Source organism: Pan paniscus, chromosome 2, assembly GCF_029289425.2.
Source record: "Pan paniscus chromosome 2, NHGRI_mPanPan1-v2.0_pri, whole genome shotgun sequence".
NCBI lineage: Eukaryota > Metazoa > Chordata > Mammalia > Primates > Hominidae > Pan > Pan paniscus.
Genome location: NC_085926.1, coordinates 194,648,524 through 194,675,965, shown reverse-complemented (window position 1 = coordinate 194,675,965; position 27,442 = coordinate 194,648,524). Strand labels below are relative to the sequence as shown.

Genomic DNA, 27,442 nt, shown 5'->3' with positions numbered 1-27,442 from the left:
GTAGCTGGGATTACAGGCACCTGCCATGACACCTTGCTAATTTTTGTTTTTAGTAGAGATGGGGTTTTGCCACATTGGCCAGGCTAGTCTTGCTCCTGACCTCAAGTGATCCGCCCACCTTGGTCTCCCAAAGTGCTGGGATTACAGGCATGAGCCACAGTGCCCGGCCAGTTCGCATTTTTTTTTTTTTTTTTTTTGAGATGGAGTCTCACTCTGTTGCCAGGCTGGAGTGCAGTGGCGCGATCTCGGCTCACTATAACCTCCGCCTCCCAGGTTCAAGTGATTCTCTTGCCTTAGCCTCCAAGTAGCTGGGATTACAGGCACATGCCAGCACATCCAGCTAATTTTTGTATTTTTAGTAGAGACGGAGTTTCACCATGTTGGCCAGGCTGGTCTTGAACTCCTGACCTAGTGCTGGGATTTAGGGGTGAACCCGGTGACATCACCAGATTGTAATTGAAGCTACTGTTGCTATAAGGAAACAATTTATTCTTTATACTTCAAGTCACAATGTAAAGTGTAAGTTAAAATCCGTCTGGGCCAAATGTTTTAAGAGCCGTGAACAATTTAACAATGATGTAAAATGTAGATAACATACTTAATTTCTCCATAATCTCTTCATCTGTCATCTTAGTCTTCTTTTTCTGTTTGTCTAAAGACTTGGCAGCACCATCAACATGTGAATCACCAACTGGTGCAGGAACAGGGTCAATTACAGACCGTGTGTAAATCTGTGGAGACACAGTTCATTACCAAGGTTTGAGGAATAATGTTTTCAGATATTCTTCCTGGCATACTAATTCAGTTCTTTGATTTTTAACCTGAACTAAGTAGTCTTTTCCATTGTTCTAAATAATGAGAACACTATTTTCAGATATAAAAGACGTGTAACTAAGAACAATAAATGTGAAACATTTTTCTTTGGCATAGCATGAATATATTTGAAAAGCTGTCTAGTAAAACAGCAGGTCCATGAATGAAATTTAAGTGTGACCAGGTCTAAAATGGTATAACAATGTATCAAAAAGCACGGTTTAAAAATCATGTTTTTACTACAAATGGTAAGTAAAATGCAAAAGAACAGAAACCTTGATGTTGAAAGAACTATTATTAATTCCCATGAAAGTTTTTACACAATTATAATGCCTACCACCCATTTCAAACAGCCAGATTGAAAGGCTAAAGAAAACGGAGTCCTCTGCCATCAGCTTGGCATCCAGAGGCTGTCTCCTGAGCTCTGCCTGCCCGCTGTGCCAGGAGCACAGCCCATTCCACGGCACAGCACCTTCTGCACACTCTACCTGCAGTACTGCAGGGAGCAGAATGGTAACCGCAGTCATTCCTCTCTTCCTGGCTCCATTTAAGGTCATCATTTTTAAAATTCTCCCTTACCCGGTTAGGAATTTCATTCTCAACTGCCTTTTGAATGACAGCAAGGCACTGAGAGTAGTGTAAAATGGGAGATTAAAACGCATAATCTGGGTAAGAGGAAAGCTCTAAGTTTTAGATTTAGTCATCATCTACATTTGAGATAAACAGAGAAAGCTTGGGAAATAGACGAACCCTCTGGAAAAGGTGTACTATACAAAGAAAAAAGCCCAGTGAGGTGAGTGCGTTAACTTTTAAAGACATCACATTTTAATCTTCAGAAAACTAGTTTTAGGTGAGTGGTCTTTGGGTACAGATTTCTTGGTTAAATTTCCCCATACTAAACGATTTTAAACTTGAGGGCTTTTTAAAAGCAATCACTGAAAGTCAAATACAAACTCTGCTGTTTTTTAAAACACACGTGCACACACACAGCCTAGATCACCGACAGAGACTCACTGATTTCGTATGATCCGGTCGCGGGGCAATAATGGGAGGAGCAGTCTCTTCATCATCATCCTCCTCCTCTGTCACTACTGCGGGTGCTTCTGTTCCCTTGGCATTCAGCTGCATTGATGATGAGCAAAGTAAGGAAAACAAGTCCAACAGGCTTAAATGCGACTACTGCCCTTTATGAACGTACTTCAAAAAGTTTGCTTCTTTGATAGCTCATTTCAAAACCACTAAATCTCATTAGCTCTTAGATAACTCAATAGAATTATAATCTAACATAATAAGGCGATTCTATGAATCATGAAAAAGTTTATGAAATATATATATATGGTGAGTACCAAATATTTTTAATAAAGTTACCCTAAGCATACATATACAATGTCCTGAAAGTAAACAATGTTACTTGTTAAGACCAAAATCAAAGATCCTCTGGGCTTTGTTATGTCAGAGACATCTGGTGACATTTAAAACAGTCAGATTTGGGGCCGGGCATGGTGGCTCACGCCTGTAATCCCAGCACTTTGGGAGGCCGAGGTGGGTGGATCACAAGGTCAGGAGATCAAGACCATCCTGGCTAACACGGTAAAACCCCGTCTCTACTAAAAACACAAAAAATTAGCTGGTCGTGGTGGCGAGCGCCTGTAGTCCCAGCTACTCGGGAGGCTGAGGCAGGAGAATGGAGTGAACCCAGAAGACGGAGCGTGCAGTGAGCCAAGATCGCGCCACTGCACTCCAGCCTGGGCGACAGAGCGAGACTCCAACTCAAAAAAAATAAAAATAAAATAAATAAATAAATAAAATAAAATAAAATATAAAAAAATAAAACTCCAGGAGACTGCTTCCTCCCAATTGAGAAACTGCAAATAAAACGACTGTTTCCAAAAACTGACTGTGTTTATGCGATAACTTAAGTTTCAGATGACTCTGAAGACTGACAAGGTTAACTGTTCAGCACCTTTCCATAGTCTATATTCAGTAAAATAGTACCAGAAGGAGAACTGAGGGATGGAGAGGAAAATATATGCTAGCAAGTTCTTTGTGTTCACGTTTGTATATGTTAACATTACCAAAACTAACTAAACTGTTCTGAAGGTCATTATAAATTTTAGTTACATTAAGTATCACATCAAGGAATTTCTATTTAGTACGGCTTCTTCAACTAATCAGGTGGCTAGCTAAAAACACCTATTGAGTAGTTATTTACCTCTGATGGCTGTAATTTATTTTAGAAAGCAAAATAAAAACTGAGATTTGTCTTGGGTAACCTAAATTAGAACAAGAGATACAAGAAATAATATCATTAACTTACTGCTGGTGTTCCAGAAGGAAAGCCATCTTTCTCTGAATATGAAACAAAACATAACATTAGCAATTCAAGAAATAGCACTTTTATATGATAAAAGGAAAAAAAAAAGCAGAGAAAGTGAAATGTTCTTAACTGATTTCAAGTTGAATTAACTCTTGAGAAAAATGACCACGCAAGTAGTCAAATAAGAATTTATATAAGACCAAGCTAAGAAATCTGAAATCTACATGAAACTATAAATTTAGTAAAAATCAGTGAATTATATATTTAAAATGGGTGAATTGTATTACATGTAAATTATACCTCAATAAAGCTATCAAAATTTAGTTTGAAAGTATACCTATCAATCTGTATTTATTAAAACAAAACAAATTTATTGATAAAGATACTTTCTCCAGAAAACTGCTGACTGAGGAACTTAATGCAACAATTAAGACAATGACAATTGTGCAAAGTAAAATTCTGACATTGTTTTGTTTTTCTTTTAAAAATGCCCAGAGACATACATATATGTGTGTGTGTCTGTGTGTGTATACGTGTGTGTGTATATATATGTGTATATATATCATATATCACATACACACACACATATCACATATAACATACATACAGGCCGGGCGCAGTGGCTCATGCCTGTAATCCTAGCACTTTGGGAGGCTAAGGTGGGCAGATCACCTGAGGTTGGGAGTTCAAGACCAGCCTGACCAACATGGAGAAACCCAGTCTCTACTAAAAATACAAAATTAGCCAGGTGTGGTGGCGCATGCTTGTAATCTCAGCTACTCAGGAGGCTGAGGCAGGAGAATTGCTTGAACCCGGGAGGCGGGGGTTGTGGCAAGCCGAGATTGTGCCACTGCACTCCAGCCTGGGCAACAGAGTAAACTCCAGCTCAAAAACAAAACAAAACACACACACACACGCGCGTGCACACACACATATATGTATGTATGTGTACTAGGTGAAAATAAGCTACCATTTTGTGGTCAAACATCGGTTTTTCAAAAAAATTACTAATTTACACACAGACTTACTGGTTGATAGAAAAGTTCTAGGAGCAAGTGTGACCTTTTCCTAAGGGTGTACTAGACTCAACAAAAAAAGGTCAAGATCACTTGCAAAAAGATTTCTATTTCTCCCTTGCGCATGGCCTTTGTTTCTGTGAGGATGCAAACAGTAAGTAAAATCAATTAAAACCACATGTACGATTTTAGCTCCATCATATTGCTTTTGAAAACCACATGTATGACTTCAGAGACAGACAAACATATTGAAAAATGACATCCTGAGGATGTAGTGAGCAAAATCTAAACTGAGGGAAACAGGACAAATGATCTTGTTTCTGTAATAAACAAACATCAAGAAAAGACAGCATGAAGCAGTGTGTGGGAGGGGAAGCCTAAAGATCAAAAGAGATTCAAGAGATGTATCAACCAACTGCATTGTATGAACTTTATTCTGATCTTTATTGGAACAAAAACTATTTTTAAAAATCCACTACACCAACTCTTACACTATATACCAATTCACTGGTTCTCTCATAGGTTAACGGTATATCTCAGATACTGAGCAACTTGGAAAACAAAGTACATCAAACCCCATTTCCATCCAGCTATATTCATCCAGAAAGTAAAATTTACATTACTGTGACTATGTAGATAATATTCCAGATATTCCATTTCTGAGGTATAAATCCTTTTAGTTCTAACGCTTCTTTCATATATGATTTATCTGTTTTATATATTAAAATACATATATTCTATTATCTGCACACTTGCGAGTTTCAATTTTTTGAGTGGACCTAAACATTTTTTAGTTCAACCTCCTCTTGTCCCGCTAACAATAAATGTATTTCTAGTATGAACATGTCTGTCAACCAGCGTCTTTTCCTTTGATTGCTGGAAGTCATTTAAAAGCAGTGAGGAGTGAAAAATGAAAACAAAATCACAGCAATGAGGAGAAAAAACCAAACAAACAAAAAGCCAAAATATCCATCAACTCCCGTTTCTGGCAAACCTATGAGATTACTATAATTCACAGATCCAAATTATGCTTCAGAAGTGCCCTGGATCGGTCTACAAAAGGTAGAATCTATCCAGGGAAAAAACGTTATCAACAAGAACCATAGTTTAGCTTTTCATTTTTCCAGGAGTAATCTTTTTATCTAGCAGTGCTTCACAAATCTCCATCTGATCCAGCCTTAGGCCACTCTCTTACCAGGAGGAGTAAAGCTCAGATATTTCTGCTTCACTGTGTTGGAGTCGTAGAACTTTAGGACATCCAGCACAGCCTGAGGATTCTTCTTTTGCTCTAGTTTGGTGATATTGGAGGTCTGTAGTAATCGAGCCCACTGTTCTGGCATGCCCTAACAAGAAGATATTCAGAAATTAGTTATGGTTTAAATTGATGCAATAAAATTAATTTCCAGAGATAAATGACAAAATACACAAAACAAACCAATCTTTTGAGTGTAGGTTTGAGTAAATTTTAAAAGATCTCATTTTCTAAAGGTCTATTTTTTCTTTTTTTTTTTCTTTTTTCTTTTTTTGAGACAGAGTCTCACTCTGTCACCCAGGCTGGAGTGCAGTCGTGCGAGATCTCGGCTCACTGCAAGCTCCACCTCCCGGGTTCAGGCCATTCTCCTGCCTCAGCCTCCAGAGTAGCTGGGACTACAGGCGTCCGCCACCACGCCTGGCTAATTTTTTGTATTTTTAGTAGAGACGGGGTTTCACCATGTTAGCCAGGATAGTTTCAATCTCCTGACCTCGTGACCCGCCCGCCTCGGCCTCCCAAAGTGCTGGGATTACACAGGCGTGAGCCACCGCACCCAGCCTAGGTCTATTTTTTCTAAGTCTGTTTTGCATAACTATAATTAATAGGCTCTGCTCTCTAGGAAAACGATATATCCAACCACTAACACTTTTATAAAAAGCAAAAAGCAGTACGAATTCATAGTTAACGTATAGATAGAAATGTTAATTTCCCTTTTTTTGAGACGGAGTTTCGCTCTTCTTGCCCAGGCTGGAGTGCAATGGCAGTCTCTGCTCACTGCAACCTCCATCTCCGAGGTTCAAATGATTCCCCTGCCTCAGCCTCCTGAGTAGTTGGAATTACAGGCGTACACCCCCACGCTTGGCTAATTTTTTTGTATTTTTAGTAGGGATGGGGTTTCACCATGTTGGCCACACTGGTCTCGAACTCCTGACCTCAAATGATCTGCCAGCCTTGGCCTCCCAAAGTGCTGGGATTACAGGCGTGTGCCACCGCACCTGGCCTGAAATGTTAATTTCAAATTTAATAATGAAGGAAAATGTTTGAGTGCTATTTTAAACGTTATAAATGGGCCCGAACTAGGTTAACTTACAGTGAATTCTCCAGTAACAGCATCAAAGCCAACATGGATGGTGTGCTCAAAATCAGATGGAGGAGAAATTTCTGGCCGTTCCTTTTCTTTCTTTTTACTTCCTAGGGGGCATTAGAAGAAAAGAGAAAGAATCAGCCTATTTAAACAAGACTAGTAAAGGCACTTATAATTTTATTTTTTGTCTTTTGTTTTTTTAAATGGAGTTTCGCTCTTGTTGCCCAGGCTGGAGTGCAGTGGTGCAATCTCAGCTGACTGCAACCTCTGCTTCCCGGGTTCAAGCCATCCTCCTGCCTCAGTCTCCCAAGTAGCTGGGATTACAGGTGCCCACCACCATGCCCGGCTAATTTTTGTATTTTTAGTAGAGACAGGGTTTCATCATGTTGATCAGGCTGGTCTCAAACTCCTGATCCACCTGCCTCGGCCTCCCAAAGTGCTGAGATTACAGATGTGAGCCACCACATGCCCGGCATATTATGTTTATATTTTTCCTAAAACATACTAGAATCAAAGTTATTCTAGAAAAGATTTCCCCTAAAAACTGGCTGATAGGAAACTAGTAAATGAAGTAAAGCAGACTGTCCTGCCATAGAGTAGGGCTGGACACAACCAAACACTGAGGAGGCACATGGAGTGACCAACGGCAGGCCTGAGTAACAGAGCACAGGCAGAAGAGACACCCCCTTCGGGCAACAGCTCTCTCACAAAGGGCTACATCTCAGATGCTGAGCAATGTGGACAGCAAACACAGCAAACCCCATTTCCACTCAGCTACATTCATCAGGAAGTCAGATTTGCATTACTGTGACTCCGCAGATAATACACACTGTCAAGACAAGTAGTTGACAAAACCACCTCTCCTTTTTTGTGCAAGCCTAATCCTTTTTTAGTGGAGTTACTAACTGCCACATTTTAAAACTATGCAGTTTTTCTATGGTCCGATCGTAAATTATTTCTGCAACATTTCTGCCACACACCTATCAATAATGTTCTCTGTAAACTCCAACACATCAGTTCCTTCCCCCCGCCCCCTCCCTCTCAGCTCCTCCTGCTCTAATCTGCAGTAGCTCATGCCTAGGCTTCCTGCAGTTACCGTCCATGACATCCCTTCACTCCTGCCCTGTCTGTGCTGGAATCTATTTTCTGGATCTTACGTTTTCCTCTTGATTTATCCCTTTAGTGATAGTTCTTCACTAATTTTATATATATATAAGTTGGAACCCTCAGCATTTCCAGTGTTGCCATTTAGAAGGCCAGCGCCATTTTGGTTCCTGTTTGGAGCCACTGTTGAAAGTCAATTGTCTGTACACGTGTGAGTCTATCTCTGAAGGCTCTGCTCTGTTGCAATTATCTGTTTGTCTGCCTTTATGCCACTATCAGACTGCCTTGATTATTTTATTGCCATTTTGTAATACGCATTGAAACTACGTCACATAAGTCTTCTTTTTCTTTTGTCAAAGCTGTTTGGGTAATCGAGGTCCTCTGCATTTCCCTATGAATTTTAGAATAAGCTTATTAATTTCTACAGAAAGCCTGTTGGAATTCTGACTAGAATTGGAATGAATGTACATACAGATGAAGTTTAAGGAGAATTTCTTTCTTTCTTTCTTTTTCAACAGGGAGTCTCATTCTGTCGCCCAGGCTGGAGTGCAGTGGCGTGATCTCAGCTCACTGCAACCTCTGCCTCCCGGGTTCAAGCAATTCTCCTACCTCAGCCTCCTGAGGAGCTGGGATTACAGGCATGCACCATCATACCAGGCTGATTTTTATAATTTCTGGTAGAGATGGGGTTTCACCATGTTGGCCAGGCTGGTCTCAAACTCCTGGCCTCAAGCGATCCATCTGCTTTGGCTTGCCGAAGTGCTGGGATTACAGACATGAGCCACTGCACCTGGCTGAGAATTTATTTCTTGATTTCTTAACAACACCGAGTTTTCTGATCCATGAAAACAGCAAATCTTTTCATTTATTTAGGTCTTTAAAAATTTCTCTCAGCAGTGTTTGCAGTTGTCTTCATCTGTTCGGTACGCTTTATCAGAATACCACTGCCTACGCAATTGATTAATATAAACATTAGAAGCTGGCTGGGAGCAGTAGCTCATGCCTGTAATCCTGGCACTTTGGGAGACTGAGGTGGGCAGATCACATAAGGCCAGGAGTTCAAGACCCATCTGGCCAACACGGCAAAACACTGTATCTAAAATGCAAACTTCAGCCGAGTATAGCGGCACGAGAATTGCTTGAACCCAGGAGGTGGAGGCTGCAGTAAGCCGAGATTGTGTCACTGCACTCCCCAGCCTGGGTCACAGCGTGAGACTGTCTCAAAAAAATAAAAGTTCATTTGGCTCACAGTTCTCCTGGAGGCTGGAAAGTCCTCCAGATCAAGGATCAAGAAGCCACATCTGGTGAGGGTCCTTCTTGTTGTGTCATAACGTAGCAGAAGGCATCACATTGCAAGAAAGAGAGCAGGAGAGGGCCAAACTGGCTTTTATAACCAACTCGCATCCACAATAAAGACATGAGTCCATCTGTGAGCACTCGCGTCGCCTCTTGAAGGTCCCATCTCTCAACACTCTCTTACTGGGGCTTCAGTTTCTAACACATGAACTCTGGGGGACACTTAGAAACAGAGCAGTAGTTATCAGTGCAGAGCGCACACTGTTTCATCAGATTTCTGCCTCGGTATTTCCTGATTTTGATACTATTGCAAATGGCAGTTTTAAAATTTCCTTTTTAATCATTCATTGCAGCCATAAAGAAACACAGTTGTTTCTTGAATACTAATCTTATATCCTGAAACCTTATTACACTTACTTCCACTAGTATTTTTGTAAATATACAATTTTGCTATAAAAATTCAATCATGTTGTCGGTGAATAAAATCAAGTTTACTTCTTTCCAATCTGGATTCCTTTTATTTGTTTTCTTAAAAAAAATTTTTTTTTTTGCCTTACTACATTAGCTAGACCCTTCAGGACATTGTTGAATAAAAGTGGGTGAAGAGAAATTTTATTTTTCCTGATCTAAGAGGAAAAACTGTCATTCTTTTTACCCTTAAGTTTAATGCCAATGGTAGGTTTTTAAAAGATGTCCTTTATGAGGCTAAAGGGCATTCTCTTCTATTCCAAGTTTGCTGAACATTTCTATCAGCAATGGATACTGGGTTCTGTCAAATGCCTTTTCTACATGTATTGAGACAAACCCATGGCTCGTCCTTTCTATTGTGTTAATACAGTAAATAACATCCATCGATTTTCAAACTTAAACCAACGAAATCCACTTGGTCATGACGTATTACCCTTTTTATACACTGCTGGATTCCAATTGCTAAAATCTTGCTAAGAATTTAACATTGGCCAGGCACAGTGGCTCATGCCTATAATCCTAGCACTTTGGGAGGCTGAGGCAGAGGGATCACTTGAGCTAAGGAGTTCAAGACCAGCTTGGCCAACATGGTGAAGTCTCGTCTCTACTAAAAATACAATAATTAGCCGGGCGTTGTGATGCATGCCTATAATCCCACCTACTAGGGAGGCTGAGGCAGGAGAATCGCTTGAACCTGGGAGGTGGCAGTTGCAGTGAGCCAAGATCGCGCCACTGTACTCCAGCCTGGGCAACAAAGCAAGACTCCTTCTCCAAAAAAAAAAAAAAAAAAAAACAGAAAAGAAAAAAAAGTTGGTACATATTTGTTCATACCATCTTTTTAATATCTGTAAAATCTGTAGGGGTGCCACCACCTCTCGCATTCTCAATATTGGTAATGTGTCTCTCCTCCCCATCTACTGCCCCCTGTCAGTCTGGCTATAGGTTTATCCATTTTATTGACATTCTAAATGAATCTACTTTTGGTTGCAGTGATTTTCTCTGCTGCTTTTTTCCCCTATTTCATTTATTCCCATTTTGCTTTTTATTATTTCCTTTCTTCTACTTACTTTGGATTTCATCTGCTCTTCCCTTCTAGTTTATTAAGATGGCTTAGCTAAAGTCATTGATTTAAAATCTTTTCTTCTAATATGGTGTTTAATACTATACGTTTTCCACTAAGTACTGCTTTAGCAGTATCCTACAAATATTGATGTTTTGAATTTTCATTCGGCTTAATATATTTTCTAAATATCTTTTTGTGAAGTGCTTTCTTTACTTTCCAAATATTTCCAGAGACCTTCTTGTGACTGATTTCTAATTGAATTATATTATGATCACAAGAACACACTTTATATAATTTAAATCCTTTATTTATTTTTTTTTGAGACAGAGTCTTGCTTTGTTGCCCAGGCTGGAGTGCAGTGGCACAATCTTGGTTCACTGCAACCTCCGCCTCCTGGGTTCAAGCAATTCTGTGCCTCAGCCTCCCAAGTAGCTGGGATTACAGGTGCCCACCACCACGCCTGGCTAATTTTTGTATTTTTAGTAGAGACAGGGTTTTACCATGTTGGTCAGGCTGGTCTTGATCTCCTGACCTCATGATCCACCCACTTTGGCCTCGCAAAGTGCTGGGATTACAGGCGTGAGCCACTGCGCCCAGCCTATTTATTATTTTGAGAGGGAGTCTCGCTCTGTCGCCCAGGCTGGTGTGCAGTGGTGCAACCTCAGCTCACTGCAGCCTCTGCCTCCCAGGTTCAAACGATTCTCCTGCCTCAGTCTCCCAAGTAGCTGGGATTATATGCGCCTGCCACCACGCCCAGCTAATGTTTGTATAATTAGTAAAGACGGGGTTTCACCATGTTGGCCAGGCTGGTCTCGAACTCCTGACCTCAAGTGATCTGCCCGCCTCAGCCTCGCAAAGTGCTGAGATTACAGGTATGAGCCACCGTGCCCGGCCAACATTTTTGAGAATTTTTAAAAGTAGACCTCATGTGTCTTTAAAGAGAATGTATATTCTGCTGTTATTGTGTGGAGTGTTCTATAAATGTCTATTAGGTCAAGTTGGCTGATAGTTACGTTCAAATTTTTTATATCCTTACCGATTTTATGTCTACTTTTTCTACCAATTACTGAGAGAAGTTTTGGAATCTCCGATTATAATTGAATTTGTCTGTTTCTTCTTGAAATCCTCTCAGTTTTTGCTTTGTGAATTTTGAAGCTGTTATTAGGTACATAAATATTTAGTTCTATTATATCATCTTAATGAACTGGTCCTATTATCACGAAATAACAACCTTCCTTATTATCACTGATAGTATTTTTTAGCTCTAAACTCTAGTTTGTCTGCTGTTTATACAGCCAGTCCAGGTTTCTTTTAATTGTTAACACACCTTTTTGTATCCTTTCATTTTGGCCTATTTTGTGGCTTTATGTTTTAAAGTAGATTTCTTGTAGGTAGGTCTGTTTTTATCAATCTTTTCTGCCTTCTTCTGGACTAAGTATTCTGAGATTCCCTTTTATCTACTCAGTTGTTTCTTAAGCTAGAACTCTTCATATACTATCATGTTCACCTGTTGAAATTGTACACTTCAATGGGTTTTAGTATATTTAGAGTTGTGCAATCATAATCACAATCTATCTTTAGAACATTTTTATCATACCCAGAAGAAACCTTGCACCTAATGGCAATGACTCCCCATTTCAGCCCTTGCCCCACCCCAAACCTCAGGCAACCACCAATCTACTTTGTCTCCATAGCTTTGCCTGTTCTGCTCATTAATATAAATGGGACCATACAATATGCAGTCTTTTGCGAATGACTTTTGTTACTTAATGTTTTTGGGATTCATCCATGTTACAAGGTGTATCAGTGCTTTGTTTTCTTAAAAACTCAAAACAATTATCTTTCAAAGAAATTTAGATAAGAAAGAACGCATACCACAAGGGCCCCCAGGCCACAAACTGGTACCAGAGTCCGAGGCTTGTTAGGAACCGGCTGCACGGCAGGAACTGAGTGGCAGGTGAGTGAGCATCACCGCCTGAGCTCCGCCTCCTGTCAGATCAGCAGCCGCGTTGGACCGCATAGCGTGAGCCCTACTGTGGACCGCACACGCGAGGGATCCAGGTTGTGCGCTTCTTATGAGAATCTAATGTCTGATGACCTCAGATGGAACGGTTTCATCTCGAAACCATTCCCCCACACCACTGGGTCTGTGGAAAAACTACCTTCCGTGAAACCAATCCCGGGTGCCAAAAAGGTCCAGAACCACGGAGGTGCCACATCCAGTGCTTTTCATTCTTTCCTGTGAGTCCACATTTCCATCTGACATCACCTTCCTTCTGCCTGAAGGGCTTAGTTTAACATTTTTTGTAGTCTGTCTGCTGACGATACACTCGTTCAGCTTTTACGCATTTAAAATTCTGTGTCCTCCTTTGTTTTGGAAAGACACTTTCAATAGTATAGAATTCTAGGCTGATAGATGTTTTTCCCTTTAAATACTTTAAAGATGTTGTCCCTTGTCTTCTGGCTTGCACTGTTACTTAGATAAAGTCTGGGATCACTCTGTCTTTGTCCTATATATATAATGAGTCTTTTATTTTTTTTCTGGTAGCTTTTAACATTTTCTCTATCACTGTGTTTTTGTTGTTGTTGTTGTTGTTTTTGGTTTGAAACAGGGTCTCGCTCTGACACCCAGGCCGGAGTGCAGTGGTGCGATCTCAGCTCACTGCGGCCTCAACCTCTGGGCTCAAGCAATCCTCCTGCCTCAGCCTACCAAGTCCTGGGAGTACAGGTGCACACCACCCTGCCCAGATAATTTTTCTTTTTTTCTTTTTTTTTTTTTGTAGAGATGGGATTTTGCCATGTTGCCCAGGCTGGTCTTGAACTCCTGGGCTCAAATGATCCTCCCACACTGGCCTCCCAAAATCCTAGGATTGGAGGCATGAGCCACTGTGCCCAGCCCTAACACTGGTTTTAAACAATTTGATTACAGTAAGCCTTGGTGTAGTTTTCATGTTTCCTATGGTCAAATTTTGCTAAATTTCTTGAATCTGTGGGTTTACAGTTTTCATTAAATTTGGAAAATTTTAAGCCATTTTTCAAAGAAGTATGAGGATATTTAGTCTGGTTTTTATTGGATATGTTTGCTTAGAGAGTCTCTGTAATTTACCTGTTGATTTTCTTTCTTTTCCTCACCCCCGAGCCTAGGTTGCTGCCTCCTTTCCAGCACTAAATGGCACCATAAGCCCAGGTTTGCCTTGGTTCTGGCAGAGTGCAGCCCATCCTAAATGGGAGAGAGGAGTCCCCAAGGGGATATTCTGGTAGCAGTACAGGAAGGGTGGCTCAGGGTTCCTGCCAAGGGTCCTGTGGAATAAACCTCCTACAACATGGTGTTGCTGAACAGCTGCTCTATTTGGCATGCCCTTTGGCTGAGTTATACAGCAGGGTTTCCAAGGCCGGGAACAGTAATCCCGCCTCCCTCCTCTGCCTCTGGCTGTCCTCAGGGTAGCTCTCCCTATGCCACCTGTGGGCTAAGGCAGGGACAGGCCTCCTGCCAGGGAACCCAAGATGGTGGGGAAGGTGGTTGTCTTCTTCAATCTCACTTTTTGCTGTGTAGACACTGTGAATTGGGGGAGATTTTCCCACACTTGGCGCCAGGCGGACAGGGGGAACGGGTGTTGCAGATACGGAAGTCCGATTCTTACAGCATGCCTGGAGTTCTTTCATTTCTCTGTGCCCCTGGGAACTGTCTCCTTCTCATATCTGAGTTCTTGGATGTTGCTGGTGATCATCTTAGTGCTGTATGTTCTTGGTTTTCTGTGGTGGCAGGGCAGAGTGAGTGAAGCCAGCGTGCTTCTACACCACCATTTTAGAGCTAGAAGTCACTATGTCCTCCACTTAATTGTCATTAGTCAGATCTTTTAACTGTTATCTTTTCTCTCATATTTTCCATCTTTGTATTTCTGTTTAATTCTTTGAGAGAATTTTCTTTTCTTTTTTTATTTGAGACAGAGTCTTGCACTGTTGCCCAGGCTGGAGTGCAATGGCGCAATCTTGGCTCACTGCAACCTCCGCCTCCCAGGTTCAAGTGATTCTCCTGCCTCAGCCTCCTGAGTAGTTGGGATTACAGGTGTACACCACCGAGCCCAGCTAATTTTTGTATTTTTAGTAGAGATGGGATTTCACCATGTTGACCAGGCTGGTTTCGAACTTCTGATCTCAAGTGATCCACCCACCTTGGCTTCCCAAAGTGCTGGGATTACAGGTGTGAGCCACCACTCCAGCAGGGAGAATTTTCTTGATTATCTTCCACTCTTCTTTCTATTGCTATCTTTTGTTTGTTTTGGTAATTTTAAATGTTGATATTCCAAGAACTGTTTTCCATTGTTCTCTGATCATTCTTTCTCTGCGAACTCTTTTCTTGTTTCATGGATTCCTCTATCTCCTCTCTTTGACGATTATACAGTATGTGTGTATGCACAGGCTGCAGTTTGGGGTTTTTTTTCTCCTTACACTGTCTATTTCTTTTAAGTTCCTGTTTTTATCCCTATTGTTTTGGACTCTCCCTCTCATTTATAAAGGGTTTTTCATAAATGTCGGGTGATCCTGTACTGTCTACTCATACAGAAAAGTATTAAAAAGCTAACTGGGAGTTAAGCCAACCTTAACACTAAAGATAAGGACAGCATCCATGCAAGGTACCTAAAGTATTTTTTTCCCCAGGCCATTGTTTATCCAGAGAAAAATCTTCCAATCTCCTGTCTGAGGCTGTGAGTCAGGCTGCAGGTATTCTGAAAGCAGGATGGGGAAAGGAGTTGAAAATGCTGACTTGCATGAAGTCACCTGCTTTATTCTGGTGCTTCAACTTTTCCTGACTCCCCTGATAAGAACAGAGGCTTCTGTGGTTTAAATTCTCTGGAAATAAATGTAAATCCCAGTTTATTCTTTTTTCCTTCCAGAGGATGGGGATAACATTTATATGGATGTGTGGGGTGTAAAGGAGGAGTCCTGGGGGGCCTTTGACACTTTCTATGTTGATTTTCAACTAATCCCCCTTCTTTCCAGCATGTGTAGTACATCCCACCCCCACTCCGACACAGTATCGTGTGCCTCTAAATCTTGAGCTTCCGGAATTTCTACAAGGGAAACGTGTTTCCCTTCTCACAGATTCCCCTCTGCAAACGCTTAGGTTATGTGTTTCTCTGTCCTGCTGAGTCAGGTGCCAATTTTCCACCACTTCTGCCTTCCAAATGTGTACTGAAGCCTCTTTCACACTACTGACTCCTCTTTCTCTTTGACCGTGTGTGTGTGTGTGTGTGTGTGTGTGTGTGTGTGTGTATATATATTTTTTTTTTCTGTCATTGTAGTTGGGTCTTGGGAGGGAGAGTAAATAGAATGCTTCTGTATGTGGTCAACATGCTGTGTTTAACCAGAAGATTCTTCTAATATCAAAGAGTTAAAAATCATACTGTTTGATAAGTCTATACATATAAAACTGGAAATGTTACCGTATGCTCTTCTTTGTTTACAAAGATGCTACTAGTTTAGTATTGGTAGGAAACACAATAATACTTATTTAACTAGTAATGAGGGATTTATGCTCAAATGTCCATCTCCTCTCTAGGCATGTAACTTAAAAGAGATCTGGTCACAGTGAGAGGGAAGGGAATGCTGGTTATGGACAGGAGCAGAGGGAAAGGAAACTGTTAAGCCTGGATTCTCTTTACTGAAACACAATTATTAATACGTCTATCATAAATTACCTCTCTCTCAATTTTCACTAGACTTTGAGTAATTTGAGGTCGTGCACTCAACATTTCTTTATGTCCCTTGGCTTCTAACGGAATACCCTACATACAGGAGAAATTATTTATTAGTTAACGATAAACTAGTAGTTTACAATTTAATGTACTATGATTATATGTGTTCTTTCTTTTAAAAAAATCTGCTCAGCATCCTACTTCTGGAAACTTCCCTCACCTTTCCTCTATGCAGATAGTTGGGAAAGATGCCATTTTCTTACACGACTATGGTCACAGATGACTGGTCCAAGGTGGGCACCTAACTCAAGCCAGGTCAGCACAGCTTCCCACACACCCTCCAGCAACTGGTGCAGGGGCAGCCACCCTGAGCAGCTAAGCCAGACTCGGCTCCCTGAGAATCAGTCTATCACCAGTGACTGAAGTTGTAAGAAACTGAGCCCAGGAATTCTATTTCTTTTTTTTTTTTTTGACGGAGTCTCGCTCTGTCGCCCAGGTTGGAGTGTGGTGGCGCGATCTCAGCTCACTGCAAGCTCCGCCTCCTGGGTTCCCGCCATTCTCCTGCCTCAGCCTCCCGAGTAGCTGGGACTACAGGGGCCCGCCACCACGCCTGGCTAACTTTTTGTATTTTTAGTAGAGATGGGGTTTCACCTTGTTAGCCAGGATGGTCTTGATCTCCTGACCTCGTGATCCACCTGCCTCGGCCTCCCAAAGTGCTGGGATTACAGGCGTGAGCCACCGCGCCCGGCCCAGGAATTATATTTCTTAACACATAGAGAAAAAACATTCTGAAATAAGAAATATAAAATAAGAAAAAAATATAAAAAGAAGGGTGAGAGATAACATATCTAGCAAGAGTATTCCTGGTTCCTGTTGTGTCTAAGGCCTAGTCATATTCTTCAACTTGGAAACGTTAAGAGTTTAGAGAAATATATTAAAGTTTCATATATGATAGGAGTATAGAGTAAAAAGTTAAAGGAAAAACACAAAAACGATTAAGCAGAACTTGAGATAGAGCCACATTAGATCATTCAAAATAAACATAAAATCCTAAAAATCTGTTCAATGCCATTTGTTTTTACATAACACATATACAGGTACTCTCTGTATTTTAATAGTCTCAATGGGAAAAGGAAGGGATATTAGAAACAGTGTCTAAAACAAAAAGATACTAAAGCATGTCTCGAATTGAACAATGTGCTGGAAAGATATTGCTATACCAACAGAATGTCTTTAATACTGTTATATAACGACTCTAGAAGCCCAGAAATAGAGGGCCAATCACAATAAATTTATGTAGATGTGGGGGTTCAGTCAGGATGGCAGAAGAAATTATAGGAATAGAAAAAAGCAAACCTGCTTGGAAGGCCGGGGAGTTTTGCATAGCTTCAAAGTTTGGCTGAAGGTAGCCAGATTCTCTTTTCAGGAGCCAGAGAGCTTAAGGTACAGATACAAAGGAATATAAAGTAGTTTATCTAAAGAGCTTGTTTACTCATGTGGTCCTAAGACTAACCTTTGATCATTGGTGGGCAAGATGGCCCTCTCCAGGGTGGGGGCGACCAGGTGAATTACCCACAGGTGTGTTGACTCAAGTCTTTGTCAATTGAAATCTATACTAAATAAATGCAAGCTTTGTTGGCTAGTTGAGGCCGATGGTTGCAACGCTTTACAGCACTCTCCTGGGAGTCTGTAAGTGGCCCGGACTCTCAGCTGGACTGACAAGCATAACATCTGTGTCAGTGTAAGTTATTCATCCGTCATTGGGTCAGGGTCTGCGGGACGGACCCCTACATGTTACACCTTCGCTTTGGAGAAATCTGAAATCTGTTCATGTTTCATAAAATCAAAGGAGGTCAACTTCCCACTTCTGCTTATCAAACACAACCATCTACGGGAGGTTCACCAGGCAACCAGATCACTTGATGGGAAGTAATAGACCAGGGCAAAAAACTTATTTTAATAAAATAAACAATTTAACTAGTGTCCTAGGAGAAAAAAAGATTCTTAGAATCATTTTCCAACTTCATTAGACAACAAAACAGCAGCAGCAGGCAGGCAGCAACCTTCAGCCAAGAGGCAGAGACCCTGAGTCACATGTTGACAAAAGGTACTAAAAAGAATCCTAAGTAGGCTACTGTCACATTCTCTAGGGCACTACCTTTTAGACTGCTTTCAAGCTACATCTAAGGCTAAACAAACAAATAAAAGAAACCCTTTATCTGTTTAAAAGGAAGACTCTTGTTTCTAGTCTAACCATAAGTAATTCCTCCTTTGTTCTTTTGATGTGTAATAGCTTCAAATTCCACGACACAGCAGAGAATTCTCTAGGAAAGGTGTCCCCAGCCCCAGGGCCGTGGACCAGTACAGGTCCATGGCCGCTTAGGAACTGGGTGGCACAGCAGGAGGTGAGCAGTGGGGAGTGAGCACCACCGCCTGAGCGCCACCTCCTGTCAGATCAGTGGCAGCATTAGATTCCCACAGGAGCGCGAACCCTATTGTGAACTGCGCATGCGAGGGATCTAGGCTGCACACTCCTTATGAGAATCTAACTAATGTCTGATGATCTGAGGTGGAAGAGTTTCATACCGAAACCACCCCCCCACCAGCCCCACAGAAAAATTGTTTTCCGGCCAGGCACGGTGGCTCACGCCTGTAATCCCAGCACTTTGGGAGGCTGAGGTGGGCAGATCACCTGAGGTCAGGAGTTCGAGACCAGCCTGGTCAACATGGTGAAACCCCGTCTCTACTAAAAATACAAAAAAATTAGCTGGGCGTGGTGGCGCGCACCTCTAGTCCCAGCTACTCGGGAGGCTGAGGCAGGGGAATTGCTTGTACCCAGGAGGCGGAGGTTGCAGTGAGCTGAGACCACGCCATTGCATTCCAGCCTGGGCAACAAGATGAAACAAAAAAAAAAAAGAAAAAAGAAAAATTGTTTTCCATGAAACCATTACCCCAGTGTCAAAAAGGTTGGGGACGACTCCTCTAGGAAATAGGCAGAGAAGTATGGGTTACTATTATTAATCTCAGAATTCATTTTTTTAATCAGAAAGGTTGTTTACAGATCTAAGTCATAACCAACCAGAAGTGAAGGTGCTTATAAGTTGAATAGCTAGATGTGAAAATTGCTTTAGTTAATAAAGACAATACCATCCAACTCTAGCTGTATGAATAAAGCTTATTTTAAAAAGTCAAATGGCTCACTGACATTTTCATTATTTAAACTAGTAGACTAGTTAGGCCATTTCTCACTTGGGCTACTGCAAAAGCCTCCTAACTAGTTTCCAACTTCACTCTAACACTTCGAACAAAACCTCTTTTCTATATACCTACCATTCTCTCCTATCTAAAACAGAGAGATGGCCAGGTCTTTCCCCTGATTAAAAATCTGTAATGGTTCCCCAGGAAACAGGATAAAATGTGAGCTCTGTAGCACAGAATACAAGGCCCTTTATGACCTGGTCACTGCCTACCTCTTCAGCCTCTTCTGCTGTCTGTAGTGCCTACATACACCCTGCTGTAATTCTCTGTCCTTCCCTCTCTGCTTTCCAGTAACACCGGGCGGCACTCAGCTCCATGGATGTGCTCTGATCCTTCCTGTAGGTGGGCCACTGAAACAGGCTCTTCCCAGGCATGGAACACACTTTGTAACTATCGTTTCCCTTACCCATCCTGCAGTCTTCAGCTCTATTATGACCTCCTTAGGAAGCCTTCCCAGACACTGCAGATTGGACACATGTTGTGCACTGCCTCTGTACCACTTTTCATGGCTTGTAATTCTATACCATGGTTTTAGATTGCTGTCGTGGGAGCAGGGACACTATCTGCTTTATCATTCATCTCTGATTATTCACATAGTACACACATTTGCAAGCATGGAAAAAAGATCTGTTCTGTCAAGTTGCCTTAAAACGGCAGGATCCAAAAGGATAATTTTCAAGTTTTTTGGTGATACCAATTAAAACCAGTAATTAATCAGTGAAAACATCCTAGAGTCTTTATTTTCTTTTTATAAAAATATTAGCTGTTTTTTTTAGTAAGGAAAGCAGTAAGGGATGTAAATTTTTTAGTGGAATAAAATGAATTATCTCTAGATCAGGCCTTACATTAGAGACGGCAAAAGTCTTAAGGTCATTATGATTTTTAAAAAATGGAAATACAATTGTTTGCCTTTTAGACTCTTCTGTTTCAAGATGATGTACTGAGCACATACTGAAGTTCTCTCCCTTCTACACCAAAACCGAGTGTTTCACAGAATAAAATCCACGAGGAATGCTCAAGAATGAAAAGCAATTAGGATAAGACTAGCGAGAGAAGCAGCAGTTAGGATGTCAGTGGGAAAATGCTTCTGCAAACTGCTGCAGGTGGCTGAAACTAGAAGCAAGGTGGGTGGAAATGAGGGGACCCAGAGGCAACCACTAGGGTGATGAACGGGATAATCCAGTGAGAGCAACAGAGCAGGTTATTTCTATGTTTACAAAAGCACGGATGTGTAAACACACACAAGGTTCTCCCTCATTCCTAATGCCGAAAGCTGGGCCCCAGCGACTGGGCTGTGTTTCAGCTTCCAGGTAGGAGCAGTAAGTGTAAGAGGAAAGGGAGGTAGAGCTCCAGGAAACAGGAGGAATCAAGAAGCATCCTACCCTCCAAACATTCCACACATCTGTCTCTCTGAGACTGAAAACGACGTGCAACTAAACTTCCTGTAAGCAGGCTACACAAAGGCTCTGCAGATTCCCCACCCTCAGCTACAAAGGTGGATGCAATTCTCCCCTATTTGCCCTACAAAGTCTATACAATTCTTTTTTTTTTTTTTTTTTTTGAGACGGAGTCTCGCTCTGTCGCCCAGGCTGGAGTGCAGTGGCGCAATCAAGGCTCACTGCAAGCTCTGCCTCCCGGGTCCACACCATTCTCCTGCCTCAGCCTCCAGAGTAGCTGGGACTACAGGCACCCGCCACCACGCCTGGCTAATTTTTGTATTTTTAGTAGAGATGGCGTTTCACCTTGTTAGCCAGGATGGTCTCGCTCTCCTGACCTCGTGATCTGCCTGCCTCGGCCTCCCGAAGTGCTGAGATTACAGGCATAAGCCACGGTGCCAGGCCCACAATCTATACAATTCTAATCAAAGTAGCCGCAGGTTTTTTTTTCTGTTAAAGTACATGATAAACAGATTCTAAAATTTATAGAAAGATGCAAAAAGCTAAAGCAATTAACAGGATTCTGAAGAAGAATCTGGTTAAGAGATTTGTTCTATCAGGCATTAACAATCAATATAAGAGCCAGGTGTGGTGGCTCACGCCTGTAATCCCAGCACTTTGGGAGGCCAAGGCTGGCAGATCGTTTGAGCTCAGGAGTTTGAGACCAGCCTGGGCAACATATGAGAGCCTGTCTCTACAAAAAATACAAAAATTAGTTGGGCATGGTGTTGTGCACCTGTAGTCCCAACTACTTGGAAGGCTGAGGCAGGAGGATCACTTGAATCTGGGAGGTGGAGGTTGCAGTGATCCAAGACACATCACTGCACTCCAGCCTGGGTCACAGAGTGAGACCCTGCCTCAAAGAAAAAGAAAAAAAAGACTGTAAGATATAGTAATCAAGACAGGGTGCTATTATTAGCTCAGGTACAGACAAATAACCTAATGGAATAAAACAGAGAACACAGAAACAGACTCTCACATGGACACTTGATAAATAATGGTGGTCTAGGTCAGTGGGGAAATAGAAGACTCAATAAATGGGTCTGGGATACTATCCAAGTTTAAAGAAAAAAGTGAAAGTGAATATTTTCACAAATATACAAAAATAAAATCCAGCTAGCTCGAAGATTTAAAGTGTAAAAGGCAAGCTATAGAAAAAATACAGGAAAATGTCTTTATGACCTCAAGTAAGACAAAAATTTCTTAAAAAACAAAAAGCTTGAACCATAAAAAAGAGAAATTGAAGACAGGCACGGTGGCTCACGCCTGTAATCTCAGCACTTTGGGAGGCTGAGGCAGGTGGATCACAAGGTCAGAAGTTCAAGACCAGCCTGGCCAAGATGATGAAACCCTGTCTCTACTAAAAATACAAAAATTAGCCGGGCGCGGTGGCAGGCGCCTGTAATCCTAGCTACTCGGGAGGCTGAGGCAGGAGAATTGATTGAACCCACGGGGCGGAGGTTGCAGAGAGCTGAGATTGAGCCACTAGACTCCAGCCTGGGTGACAGAATGAGACTCCGTCTCAAAAAAAAAAGAGAGAGAGAAATTGATCAATTCCACCATATCAAATTAATAACTTCTATTCATTAAAATATACTACTGAAAGGGTGAGAAGGCAAATCACATCCTGGAATACTATCTTTAACATCATATAACTGGCAAAGGATTAGTGTATAAACTACAAGGAATGTTTATTAATAGAAAACGAAAAAGCTAACCACCAAGTAGAAAAATGGATTAAAGACCTTGATATGGTTTGGCTGTGTCCCCACCCAAATCTCATCTTGAATTCTCATGTGTTGTGGGAGAGACCCAGTAGGAGGTAACTGAATCATGGGCAGGTCTTCACAAGATCTCCTGGTTTTAAAAGGGGGAGTTTCCCTGCACAAGCTCTCTCTCGTTGCCTGCTGTCATCCACGTAGGACGTGACTTGCTCCTCCTTGCCTTCCGCCATGATTGTGAGGCCTCCCCAGCCATGTGAAACTGTAAGTCCAATAAACCCTTTTTCTTGTATAAATTACCCAGTCTCAGGTATGTCTTTATCAGCAGTGTGAAAACAGACTAATATAGATAGTGAACAGATATTTCTTTCTCTTGAACAGATATTTCACAGAAAGCTCACAAGAACGGTCAATTAACCCGAAAAGATGCTCAGTTTTTTGAGTAATCAGGGAAAGGCCAATTTAAAACAATGAGCTAGTATTTCACCCCTCCCAGAGTTGCTGAGCACCCCTCCCAGAGTTGCTGAGGGTGCTCAGCAATGGGAACGCTCATCTTCTGTGGGTGAGAATGTACACTAAAAACTTTTAGAAAACAATCTGACAAACCTAGTCAAGTCACACACGGGAACAGCCTGTAACCCAGCAATTCTAATCCTAAATATACATCTCTGAATGACCTTTAAATCTTTGGTCAGGACCCACACCAAGAAATACATTTTATATCCTGACTCAGTATACACATAACTAAAACAAACTGTTTCATAAGACAACGTTTTTACTGTGTGCACAACACTCTGATTATATTATTCTAGCGCATTTAGTGTCGTCCACTATACAGAGTTCATAACCCACCAATGCATTGGTTTTTAATATGAGCTGCACATCATTATCATCTGGGGTATTTAAAAAATTAAAAACAAAACCAAAAACGATGCCAGGGTAAGCCCCTAAAGATGCTGATTGCTGATTCAGCTGGAATGAAATGGAGTTTGAACACAGATTGATTAAGCTTCCCAGGTGATTCTAATTAGCAATTCAAGAACTAAACTAACAGATCACCTGTTAGTTTGAGAAGCTTTGCCCTACATCCAGTAAGATGTACGTTCAAGATAATCCATAGCAACACTGTTCATGAAAACAACCCAAATGTCTACAGATAGGAGACTGGCCAAATAAACTGCAGTATATTTACAGTGTAGCAATACACAGCAGTGAAAGTGAACAAACTACACCACACACATCAACAAGTCTCAAAAGCATAAAGCTGAGTGAAAAGTATGTGGAAAAAATGCAGACAGCATAATTCCATTCATAAAAGGTTCCCAAACAGGCATGCCTAAACCATACATATTTGAGGGTGACTAGATATGTTATAAAATTACAATAAAAATGCAGAATGCAGAATGGTGGATATTGGGGATGAAGAGAAGGTTAGGATGGGGTATAGCAGATGGGGACTTCAGAGGTACTGATAAAATTCTAGGCTGGGTGGTAGGTACAAGGATGTTTTATATACATATATATATACATACACTTTTTTTTTTTTTTTTTTTGAGACAGTCTCACTCTGTTCCCCAGGCTGGAGTGCGGTGCCACGATCTTGGCTCACTGTAACCTCCACCTCCCGTATTCAAGTGATTCTCCTGCCTCAGCCTCCCAAGTAGCTGGGATTACAGGCAGGAGCCACTGTGTCTGGCCCAGTGATTCTTAATTGGAGTAATTTTGCCCCCAGGGGATAGGTCCCTGCAACAACAAATTATTTGGCTCCAAGATGTCAATAGTGTTGAGGCTGAGAAACCCTGAACTAGACATATATTTTGCTGAGGACACATCAGTCTGTGAGTACTGAGGCTGCCTCCGACACTTCTGGGGGCATTATAGAACACCTGGTAAAAGACAGTATTTACTACTCAAGAATCACAAAAACTCTTAATTCCAAAACACAGTTGGCTCCAGGGATTTCAGACAGGGGACTGTGGGCCCTATCTCACCATTCTTGTAATAGCAGGTCTCCCTCAAATGTCACAAATCTCATTAAAATATGGCCAAGGTCTCAGAAAACAAAGGAGATGAATATAGAAATTCATTGGCCATAACAAGCAGGGTGAGAAACAAATTCACATTTTATTCTTTTAAAAATCACAATTTAAAATAAACTAGACTTTTTAATAGTGCCTGTATATTAGCACCGATTGTTTTCATGATCTGTTTTAATGTTCTCACCATAAAAGTTATCAACATGGGTAACATACAATAATAAACCAATGCTGAGACTCTGAAAGCCAGAAGCGCTATTTACCTTTCTCTGTGCCTGAGAATATGGAGATGATTTTATGCCTGGGCTTTTTCTCTTCTGGAACAGAGGGCAAAGGTTTCAAACTGTGATTGGCTGACAAAGGGTCTTTGCCTCCAGTGCTAAAGATGGTGCTGCTCATTCGCACAGGAGGTGCTGGAGGCTTGTCTTCCAGTTCTCCGTTATCAGACATGATTCAGAATTATGAAATGGCCTGGAATTGGAAAAAATACAATTAGTAACAAAGTAAAAAATAGCACGAACAAGCAAAAAACAGTAATAATTACCCCTGCCACAACTCCCAATTAGAAAATATTATCCATTTAGAGTGACATTTGCAAAATCTGGAAAAATCAATGTGTAAAAGATGTAACTCTCTTGAGTTTACCCCCAACAAAGCTGGTAATGGTCAGCTGAAAAATGTTTGAAAAGTCAAATGGAAACATCATGGTACTACCAAAAGCTACTGGTCTAATCGATGGATTCTAAGAGACCTTCTCAATAGAAAGACAGACAACATGAAATCTTTTTTTTTTTAATTCCAAAGAGGAAAAATATGTTCTGACCAGCAAATTATAGGATATCTTGGGGAGGTGTACCTCTAGAGCAGAGACAGATGCTTGGCTATTAAGGGTATCAAACAGCACCCCTCCAATCTGATTTCACTCCAACCTTGCAGTTACAACTTAGCCTTCATAGTAACTTTCCTAAAAAATTCTTATTTATTTTCAAGATGGAGTCTCGCTCTGTCACCCAGGCTGGAGTACAGTGGCGTGATCTCAGCTCACTGCAACCTCTACCTCCCAGGTTCAAGCAATCCTCCTGCCTCAGCCTCCTGCGTAGGTGGAATTACAGCCGCATGCCACCACTTTCGGCTAATTTTTTTGTATTTTTAGTAGAGACGGGGTTTCACCATGTTGGCCAGGCTGGTCTCGAACTCCTGAACTCAGGTGATCCGCCCACCTTGGCCTCCCACAGTGCTGGGATTACAGGTGTGAGCCATGGCATCCAGCCTAATCTTTGTATTTTTAGTAGAGATGAGGTTTCACTACGTTGCCCAGGCTGGTCTCGAATTCCTGATCTCAAATTATCCACCCGCCTTATCCTCCCAAATTGTTGAGATTACAGGCGTGAGCCCCCACGCCTGGCCAAGGATTCTTGAAACAATGCACTGCTGATACAGTATTTGGTCTCTGAAAATTTGACATCCTAATTTAGACACATTAGTCTTTTGAGTTTTGCAGATAATCACAAAGGAGCTTGACGAAGCTGGATATACTGACAAAATTAAACACAGAGCATGGCTGAAAGGCTGAGTGTGGCCACATCCCTCAGGTTCTGTGACACCTGTAAATGCCCCGTCCAGGCAGTTGGGTAATCTGTCTTAGCTACATGGCTAATTCAGTGAAAACTTCAACCCTGCTACCCATACTTCTAGGTATAAGTCTTTAAAAAAGTAGATGACACACACTTGAAATCAGCAGTAAAAGGGAGAGGATCCGTAACTTATACATATGAGTTCTGATACAAAACTATATGTTAGAAAACAACATATTTTCCCACTAAACATGGTTTTCATTGGTAACTGGATCTTAATTTGATTCTAAGATTATTTAATGCATTTAAGCAAACAAAACCTTGCATACATACAATGAAAAGAATGCTAACTGTTCAGAACTTAAAAACAAATTTTTTATTTTGTTTGAATGCTTATACCTGAAGAAAAGTAGGTATAAGTTGAGAAGATTAGCCGGGCACGATGGCTCACGCCTGTAATCTCAGCACTTTAGGAGGCCGAGGCGGGTGGATCACGAGGTCAGGAGATTGAGACCATCCTGGCTAACATGGTGAAACCCTGTCTCTACTAAACACACAAAAAATTAGCCAGGTGTGGTGGCAGGCGCCTGTAGTCCCAGCTACCTGGGAGGCTGAGGCAGGAGAATGGCGTGAACCCGGGAGGCAGAGCCTGCAGTGAGCCGAGATTGCGCCACTGCATGCCAGCCTGGCGACAAAGCAAGACTCTGTCTCAAAAAAAATAAAATAAAATAAAATAAAATAATTTGAGAAGCTTATACCAAATCTTACAGCTTTTATTTTCCCTGATGGGAGCGTGTCACTAGCACTATGGTATATTTTCGCTCTCAAAATGATTATTTCTTCATTCTACAAAAGAGGAAGAATAAAAAAAGGTAAAGGAGCAAAAACATTTCTGGGAGTGATATGGTTTGGCTGCATCCCCACCCAAATCTCATCTTGAATTCCCACATGTTATGGAAGGGACCTGGTGGGAGGTAAATGAATTATGAGGGCAAGTCTTTCCTGTGCTGTTCTCCTGATAGGGAGTACATCTCACGAGATCTGATGGTTTTAAAAAGAAGAGTTTCCCTGCACAAGCTCTCTCTTTGCCTGCCGCCATCCACGTAAGACATGACTTGCTCCTCCTCGCCTTCCGCCATGATTGTGAGGCTTCCCCAGCCACGTGGAAATGTAAGTCCAATTTAAACCTCTTTCTTCTGTAAATGGCCCAGTCTCAGGTATGTCTTTATCAGCAGCATGAAAACAGACTAAGAGAGGGGGTAACTAGCTAGAGAAGGGCTGGGAAAAGGGAGTGAAAAAGATCTCTAT

At 41.5% G+C, this 27,442-nt stretch overlaps 1 protein-coding gene across 3 annotated transcripts in view; it reads right to left on the bottom strand.

Annotated features, from left to right (window-relative positions):
• PAK2 (p21 (RAC1) activated kinase 2) overlaps positions 1–27,442 on the bottom strand; it is a 90,085-nt gene that overhangs the window by 23,760 nt on the left and 38,883 nt on the right. For all 3 annotated transcript variants that reach the window (XM_003806416.5, XM_055110794.2, XM_063602648.1), the window contains exons 2-7: positions 24,824–25,031; positions 6,489–6,589; positions 5,342–5,489; positions 3,131–3,162; positions 1,828–1,935; positions 599–731 (exon numbers count right to left, since the gene is read on the bottom strand). In XM_003806416.5, coding sequence (XP_003806464.1) covers positions 599–731; positions 1,828–1,935; positions 3,131–3,162; positions 5,342–5,489; positions 6,489–6,589; positions 24,824–25,010 — 709 coding nt within the window. In that variant the 5' untranslated portion in view covers positions 25,011–25,031. The remainder of the gene's footprint in view (positions 1–598; positions 732–1,827; positions 1,936–3,130; positions 3,163–5,341; positions 5,490–6,488; positions 6,590–24,823; positions 25,032–27,442) is intronic.